The sequence below is a fragment of the Vigna unguiculata genome, chromosome 3, assembly GCF_004118075.2.
Source record: "Vigna unguiculata cultivar IT97K-499-35 chromosome 3, ASM411807v1, whole genome shotgun sequence".
Taxonomy (NCBI): Eukaryota; Viridiplantae; Streptophyta; class Magnoliopsida; order Fabales; family Fabaceae; genus Vigna; species Vigna unguiculata.
In genome coordinates this window covers 25,795,997-25,805,733 of record NC_040281.1, presented here as the reverse complement: position 1 = coordinate 25,805,733, position 9,737 = coordinate 25,795,997, and the positions used below count along the sequence as shown (strand labels likewise).

The window sequence follows — 9,737 nt, the reverse complement described above, 5'->3', positions numbered from 1 at the left end:
TTATGATAGTCAAATTGCTATATCTAAAGTTTCTAGCAAAAAATTTAATGAAAACATAAGGCATATGAGAGTGAGACACAAATCTATTAGAAACTTAATTACTCATGGTATTATTTCTCTTGACTTGGTCAAGGCATAAAGAAATGTTGTGGATCCACTTACTAAAGGGTTGACGCATCAACAAGTAATTGAGTCGTCGAGGGGAATAAGACTAAAACCCATAAATTATGTTGCAACAATGAACACCCATCTCCACATGAATGGCGATCCCATGGAATGGAGTTCAATGAGTAATAACGAATTTGTTGTTGACTAACGTACACCAATTGATTTGATTAAATGTTATGTATGATTCCTATGGCGAGGTTATTATAAATTGTTGCAATAATAAGATTGATGTATATACTATGGGTTTTTTTAATGCCTCTTAATAAACTCAATGTTAATTATTGTAGAGGTGTGAGTTACAAACAACCCTTTGAGAGTTTACTTAGTGAATGTGATGGTGGGGCCCCCATTGTGAGACATGGGCAAGTCTCTAAGTGACATTCATGAAACAAAATACATGCACAAGGTAACAATGTGTAACCCTTTATTAGAACCTAAAATCAACACCAATATTGTATGTGTTATTTACTAAAACCTGGTTACAGGAAATGTAGCTCAAGACAATTAAGTCTCTACACTTTCTCGGGTGAAAGTGTATAAGCATCACACACACACACACACACACACATATATATATATATATATATATATTCATTTATTTATTTATTGATACATATATAATTGTATTAATGTGTGAAATTATGAATCATCATAAACAACACACCAGAACCAATGCATGCATTGATTTTTTGGTATATATGTATAACATCATACATTCAAAATCAAAACAAATCTTGCAAGTTCTCATTTGTCTAAAATATTGATGCACGTGATTTGTTTAGAATTTGAAAGCATCATATTGTAAAATCAAATCAACTATTCATGCATTAAAAGCTTACACATCCTAAACATACTCCACTTTCCCTAATTAATCCAAAAACTATGACAAACATGAATATTAAAAATCATAATATACAAAACCATGAAACTCAACATTTTAATTTCCGAATTCACAATTTGAAAAACTTTAACATTTTACAATAACAAGAAGAGATTAATTGGAAAGTTATTAATTTATGTTTGCTTATTGCTTGGAAGTAAAAACTATATAATGATATCAAAAAATCGAAGATTGAAAGTGTACACAACATTCTCGCATTGAATAAAAACAAAAAAGGGAGAGGGGGTGTAGCGTAGGATGATGAGACTGGATCCTGTCAACATCTTCAAAGTAATCCTTGGAATCATCATTGTAATCAATGTAGTAGTCCAAGGGCACATGTTAGGCGGTGATTTTTCTTCAGCAAGTATATTGAGTCGACATAATAAACTTAACACATCTCGTATCCATGTGTCGCAACCGGAATCGCGACGGGAAGACAAACCGAAAAAGAAAACGAGTTTAAAAAGAAATTTGGAGTCGCCACCATAGTTATTCTAGAAAACTATGGAAAACTATAAAAATAAAACAAGTCTGCGAAAAACCAGATTTTGGATCCGGGAGTCGGTTACGCGTAGGGAAGGTGTTAACACCCTACCGCGCCCGCCCGAAGGTGGTACCTTTAATTAAAAATGTAAAGTTGATGTAATTTTCAAAATATTAATTTTCTCCAAAAATAATAAGACAAAAATGCTAAAAAGAAACAAAAAAATATTTTTAAATTTTTTGGACCCGACAAGGATTGACCTTGGTCCTACGTATTCTCATTAAAGATGAGAAATCAGAGTTACATAGTTCTTGAAAAGATATTTGGAAAAAACAATTGAGAAAATGATTTGATTTTTTGGGAGATGAACCTGACAAGGACTGGCCTTGCTTCTACGTATCTCACAGTGGAGAATCAAGGATCACGTAGTTCTTAAAGAGACTTTTTGCTTGAAAATGTTGATATTTTTGTATTTTAAAAATTTTGTATATTTTTTTTTTGGTATTTTTTGAATTACTTGAAAATATGTGTCACACGACGCGAGCAGTCAGACAGACATTAAAAGGGAAAGAAAATTATTTTTGATATTTTTAGAAAATAAGTGTCACACGGTGCGGGCGACCGGACAAACACTAAAAGAGAAAGAAAACTATTTTTGATTTTTTTGAAAATGAGTGTCACATGGTGCGGGCGACCGAACAGACACAATAAAGCAAAAGAGAACATTTTCATTTTTTAAATATTTTTCTATTTTTTTTGTAATTTTTATAATTTAAAACATGTTTTATTTCTCTTTTTTTTAGAAGAAAAAAATAGATAAATAAAAAAAGGATAAAAGAAAATTTAATAACAAAAAGGACAAAAGTGAAAGAAAATAATAATAATAATAATAATAATAATAATAATAATAATAATAATAGGGTGCATGAGTAATGTGTGAGGTGCATGAAGTAAACATAAAACATAAGTCCAAAACAAGATAAACATGAACAGGGGTGCAAGGTTATCAATTATGGTGGTGCACGAAGTAAAACATGAAACAAGGGTGGCAGAGGTGCGAGGTTAGTAAAATGGGGAGTGTATGAAGAAGAGTGAAACAGACCCAACTGAAATACCAAGCAGGGGTATGGGATTAAGAGAGGGGGTGCGCAGAGTAAAGTATGAAACAAGTGTGGCAGGGTACGAGGTTAGTAAAATGGGGAGTGTATGAAGAAGAGTGAAACATGCCCAACTGAAATACCAAGCAGGGGTATGGGATTAAGAGAGGGGGTGCACGAAGAAAAGAAAGAAGAAAACCCATATGGAGGTGGATGAGGTAAAAATAGGGGTGCATGTGGTAATGGAGGGTTGAAGGCCTGAAGCTCTTTTCTTTATTTTTGAAAACCCTAATTAACTAAAGTTTATTCAGCCTTATCTTCTTCGTTGACGCAAGCCATCACGACACCAGTGGCAGCGACGCGAGTTTGCTCAACCTGAATCACTGGTGACGACGCCGACCACCGTCACAAGGCCCGCTGGCTAGGACATTGTCGTTCCATTCACCTCGCGTGAGTCATCCCTGCACCAACGTTCACAACGTCTTCTCTTCATGCAAAACCTGGATCGAGACACGGCAGCCGCACTACCGTCACCGCTTGCTCTTACCGGCGACGCCATCACCCTTCGCTTCACTCCGCGCAAAACGCTGCTGCACATGCGTCTCCTCCTTCGCTTCTCCAGCGCGTTCAAGATAGGGGCTGCACCGATCCACTTCGCGACCGTGAGGTCTCGCTCGCCGGATACCGTCGTTAGCGGTTTTAGCCGCCTCAAGGTCGTTGTCGGTCCTGCCGTCACCGTCGAGGGAAACGTCGACGCTGCTGGTGCGCGAGGACTCCGCGGTTCGTCATCACGCGACCATCACTCCTCCGTTCACGTGACCACACGCGACCACACTCCCATTCAGAGCTTCAAATCGCCGGCGGCCTCGCCGGCGGCGAGGTTTCTCTTCTCTTGGTTTTCTGCTTCTGATTTGTATTGGGTTGCTATGGTGATTTCGAGTGTGTGACAGTGATGATGATGAATGAATGTGATTCTGGTTTATTGCTTATGTGTTTTGTTTGCAGGTCGAAATGGTGATGTGATGTTGAGACGGTGGCTCTACGAATGGGTATGTTGCGGGGTTGGATTGGGAAGCCGCGGGATTGGGATGGAGAACGGGTTTTTCGGTGTGTTGAAGATGCCAATCGCGTTAGAATGAACGAGCAAAGAAGGGTGAGGATTGGTGGTTGATTATGGGTGGCTATGTGGTGATGAATGGTGGTGAAGGGTAGGGTTTAGGCGAGGGTGATAATGGAGGATTCAAAGAATGATAATGTATTAATGCATATAGATTCAATGAGCCGAATAAATGACACACGCAAAATTCAATATACATGACTACATTTTATTCATTCTCAATCACAACACAGGAGCATCAGTTTCATCTCAAACGTTCAAGTATTCAGATGGAAAACTTACCTCTTGCAGTCCCTATTGTCAAACAAAAGTTCCCTGATCAAATGGCTCTCTTATGTTGTTTTTACGCTCTGAAATGCCATCTATTCCACCCCATCAGCACATGAATCTCCCCTTTTTATTATGTAACTATCTCCTTTGTTCTGTTCACTTTTCTCTGCATCTTCCAATCTCAAAATTTGGGATAAGGTTGAGAGCAGATGTTGTTTCCTGCTCCTTCAGCCATCATGACCATGTTACAGATCATTCCCAATACCAAACCATGATAGCATAACAACCATGGGTTGCATGGGTCTGGTAACAGAGAGACCTTACGTTACCTCTTTCTTTCCCTTTTTCCTTTTCTTTTTTTTTCTTTTTTTTTCTTTTTGTTGTTTTTTTTGTTTCATTTTTTTTTACATTTTTTATATACATATTTTTTGAAAAAGGCATAAAACAAAATAAAAAAATAAAAAGTAAACAAAATATGATTAAAATCAAAATTAAAAAAAAATTAAAAAATAAAATAAAAATAAAATAAGAAGCAAAATGTTTTATAGTGTTAGGTGATTATTTTCCTTTAGAAAGTGTATTTAGTTTATGTAATAAACTCAACCAGTGTCAATTCCACAAGGACTTATGCCAAATTTTAAGATAGTTATAATCTGCTATTAAATTTTACATAAAAAGAAAAAAAAATTATGACTTTTCATATTTCTTTTTCTTTATATATTTATGTATCTCCTTTTCAATTTTTTTCCCATTTCATTTTTGGGACATCATTAGTTTCAATAGATAACATTATTATTTTTCATTTCATGTAATAGTGTGGATAGGGATGGCAACGGGGCGGGGACGGGTTTCGCTATCCCATACCTATCCCCGCAGAAAAAATTCATCCTCATCCCCATACCCAAACCCAACGGGTATCAAACTTTTGTCCCATCCCCATCCCCACCGGGTAACAGGTATAATCTCGTACCCATACCCGTACCCGTGTTCTAACTACTTCAATATTAATTTTTATAAAAGAAAAAAATTACGGCAAAGAAAACATAATATTATCAAATATTCAATATTAGGAGGATGATTGTTTCTTTCATATCAAATACTTTGAAATAAATTATAATTGTCTACATTTTAGATTAGAATACCAAATAAAATTTCATGAGAACCAAAACATTTATTAAATTTGCAAACTACAACATTGATGAAACTTAGTTGATAAAATTAAAAATTATTTCAAAAAAATATAAAAGGAAAACAAATATTCAAATTAAAATATATTTTAAATGTTTGTTTACTTCAATTTTTTAAATTCTAATGAATCTCTTTTTTATACACTAATAAAAGTTATAATACATCACTTGATCAAAATGACACAAAGAACAAATAATAAACATAATAATAAAATTTTGACATAGATTTTGTATTTTTTGAACTTCAATATATGTTGGATAGTGAAAAAAAATATTCATAGCAATTACATTAAATTTTTATATTGTAGTAAATAAAAGTTATTTATACAATTAAAGTGAAAAAATTACAGTATGATTAATAATGAGTTATAAAATAAAAAATAATTAGATAGAATATATCGAAATATTATTCTACATGATGAAAATAAACAATAAATAAAAATATTAAAAAACTAACAAATGTGTGTTTTAGAAATAATTTGAGAGACTATTGAAAGAAATCGCACAAAGGAAATCAAATGTATAATTAAGGTATGATAAGATGAAAAATACCTTAGAGAACTAATTATTAAATTATGTTTGAAGTGGTTAAAATTAAATAGAAATATCATTAGTGACCAAAAAATTTGTCATTAAATTACAAATAAATTAGTAATTAAATTGGTCACCAAATCAAGTACTGATTCGATCATTGAATAGGTCACTAATTTAATCATTGATTTAGACAATAAATCAACTACTACCACCAATGACGAAAAATAGTGACTGATATGGGTTAATGACTAAATCAGTCATTATTTCATGTTTTTCTTGTAGTGAATTATCATCTACTATTCCTAAATATCATTATATATATATATATATATATATATATATATATATATATATATATAATTTTAACCACTTCAAACATAATTTAAAGTGAAAAAATTACAATATGATTAATAATGAGTTATAAAATAAAAAAGAAATTAGATAGAATATATCGAAATATTATTCTACATGATGAAAATAAACAATAAATAAAAATATTAAAAAACTAACAAATGTGTGTTTTAGAAATAATTTAAGAGACTATCGAAAGAAATCGCACAAAGGAAATGTATGATAAGATGAAAAATACCTTAGAGAAAAATACCTTAGAGAACTAAGAAAACTTTTCAAATATCAACATATATACTCAATGGTTAATAACGAAAATTATTTTAATGAAACAAAAAAGTTCTTCAAATTAAACAAAAATTAATAATAATAATAATAATAATAATAAGTAAAGATTTTTTTTATATTACCTTAAATTGAGAGTATAAACATTCTCATGTGAAAGGAAAATATATAATAAATAAAAATATTAAAAAATAAGAGAAATATTCAAATATGAGGCATAAAAAATTTAATTAACATACATCATTTTAATATAATTACATAAAGGTTATGTTAAGATAAAAAATATATTGGAGATGCGAATGAGTTTCATGACAAACCAAATAATTGAAAGAAAGAAAAAATAGAATGAATATATATATATATATATATATATATATATATATATAGGGTTACTTAATTAATTGTGAATATTTTAATAATTTAAATGAGAATGGAGATATGGCGGGGATATATACATCCCCATACCCAACTGAAAAAGTCGGGATTCCCCATACCCATATCCAGTCAATGCAGGGATTCCCCGTCAAAACGGGGACGGATTTGGACAATACCCACGGGGACAGGTTTATTTGCCATCTCTAAGTGTGGATAATATAATGCTTCATTTACCATTCAACCAAATCATACATTATAAAAGGAAATAGAACATTCTATTACGTAATTATACTTACCCACAATTAAAATTTCATTAATAATTTATTTCCTAAATTTCTTATTTATAGTTTTTTTTTTCGATATAAATTAACATATCATCAAAATGCTTTACAACTTAAATTGGACTTTCGTTTTTATTTTTTATGAATATTTGATGTGATAAACAATAGTAAATTAATTATGAGAAATCTATCAATTTTACTTATAAATAAATATTAATTATTATATTTTATTATTTTCAACAAAAAATCTATATATATATATATATTTATTTATATATTCAACTATTTTTAAAATTATATTTATTTAATACCATATTTAGTCATTGGATTAAGAATACAAATTGAAAATAGATACATTAATATAATTATAATTAAAAAAGATATACATACATTAATTTTACTCTGACTAATACATAATTTTTGAAAGACTTAAATAGGAAATATCGATCAATATAATATATATATATACAGACATACATTAATGATAAAATTAAAAAATTGCATAAAAAAATTATATGACTATTAATTCCATAAAAGCATACATACACACACATCTATATATGAGGCAAGGAGTAGAATAATGAAATTAAAATCAAGAGAAAGAAGATGAAGGTGTCTTTGGTTTTGCTCCTTCTAATCGTTGTTTCTATTGAGATTGGTATGTGATATAAGGTTTTTAAGTTGATTTTTGGTTTTATATAAGTTTGTAACATTGAGACTAATGGCTTAACATTGAATATATTATGTATCTTTTGTGAAACATAAAGCGATGGACCATTGAAAATGATACAGGGAAAAGTATGTGAAGTGAAACTATATGACTATTGCGAAAGCGATAATTGCTTGGTTGATTGCCCAAAGAAATATGGAGCAGGAGCAAGTGCTCATTGTAGCCTCACTGGGGAGTGCTTATGCGATTATCCATGCTAAGGTGCTTGTCACCTTCTTTTATGACCTTCTCTCTGATTGTTTGGGGAATTGAGTCATTAATTGTACCTTTAAACTCTAATTCAAATGAAATAAAATTATTCTCTTATCATGATATTTATTTATGTTCTTCTCAATCACTTTCCAGAGTTTATTATATTCTTTACTTCACACAATAACCCTTGAATTTTGTTCATATATATGTCAATAGATAATGAAATGTTTACTTTTGATCTTATCCATATTAGTTGTTATAAACAAAATTGAAACAACTTTTTACGTACTACATTTCATAAAAAAACTTTAAATATATTTTTCAATTTTTTCCTTTTCTAAATTTATGTATTTCATTTATATTTTTCACTTCTTTTTCTAAAATTGAAGTCTTTTATAATTTATGAATTGAATTTCAATTGAAATATCTTAATACGACCGGGGATTAAAATCAATACTTTGTTAATTCTATCTAAATTGAAACTTTGTCAACTCCACTAAAATTACAAATTTATTCTTTCTTTTATAAATATTAATAAAGGTCATAATAATTTTATTTTTTATTACAATTTTTTTTCTTATATAAACCAGTGCTATATTTCGTTGTGTCATATATTAAAAATAAGATCATAATATTTTTCTTTGAAAACTATATATAAAAACATAATATCTTTTATTCAAAAATAATATTATATATATATATATATATGGATTGATAGAAATATTAGTATAATTTAAAAAATTTAATTAAAATACAATCCTTCAGTTTCTAATGTTTTAATGCAATATTAATCTTAGAGGTAAATACTATTTGCACATAAACGATTTTTTATATTTATTCCATTTATTACAAATTATTATATTTTTTTAAATCAGATTGAGACAATTGACTTCTATGTCTCTTTCTTCTACCTATAAATATCATTTATTTGTTTGGGAAAAACACATAACCAATACTGTACCTCATACAAAAGTGTGTATTTTGTCTTCTTCTCTATACTATATTTTAAAACAATTGTGTTCGTAAGGTTCAGAAATATTTCGTTGCACTCCATCTATTTATTGCAATTTGGAAGACGAGCACATTATATACTATTTGCTCTATGTAGAGGGGCGTTTTCTTTATAAGACAACACTATGCATGTTTTAACCTAAATTTTTTTTAATCTCTCTTCGTTTACAATTTGATCTGATATTATTTATCGTTTGTTATTTTATTAACAACTTTCAATTGTAATATTTGTTTGATAATGAACTTTACCATAAACATACATTGAATTCATTAATACTTCAATTGAGCTACGTCATTTTTGTATGTGATTCTTTTTCTTCTTCATTTATTTACCTCTTCTACTTGTTTTTTTAGAATTTTATATCATTGTTTTTTTTTTTGCTTGTGATAGACACTTCATATTAGTGAATTTGTTTTGAGTTATTCCGCAACAAATAAAATACCAAATTATTTAAATCTAATTAAAAATTCTGAAATAATTCAGAAACTCAAAGAATAATTTAAACATTAATTTTATTGGAGTGGTGTCATGTTAGCCGAGTTTATACCTAACAGTCTAATGCACAGACTAGGTACGTTGGCGAACTACCTTTTAATCTCATTCTCAGCTAAATTTATCAGTGTTCTTCTTCTAATTTTCCTTTTCCAAAAAGAAAATGATAAACAAAAACCCTTTGTGATAAAGTATGCATTTCATGATTTTCAAAGTCAAAAGTATGATTGTTTATGGTCTTCACTTTTCTTAAAGCTAATTTGTTGGTAGGTTATGTGGGGC

At 29.8% G+C, this 9,737-nt stretch overlaps 1 protein-coding gene across 1 annotated transcript; it reads left to right on the top strand.

The window, feature by feature from the left end:
• Window positions 1-2,467: 2,467 nt before the first annotated feature.
• LOC114176989 lies at window positions 2,468-3,752 on the top strand. The gene is made up of 2 exons (XM_028062194.1): window positions 2,468-3,512; window positions 3,638-3,752. Exons 1-2 carry the CDS (start codon window positions 3,124-3,126, stop codon window positions 3,648-3,650), a joined length of 402 nt encoding a protein of 133 aa, XP_027917995.1. The 5' UTR covers window positions 2,468-3,123; the 3' UTR covers window positions 3,651-3,752.
• The last annotated feature ends 5,985 nt before the right edge of the window (window positions 3,753-9,737 follow it).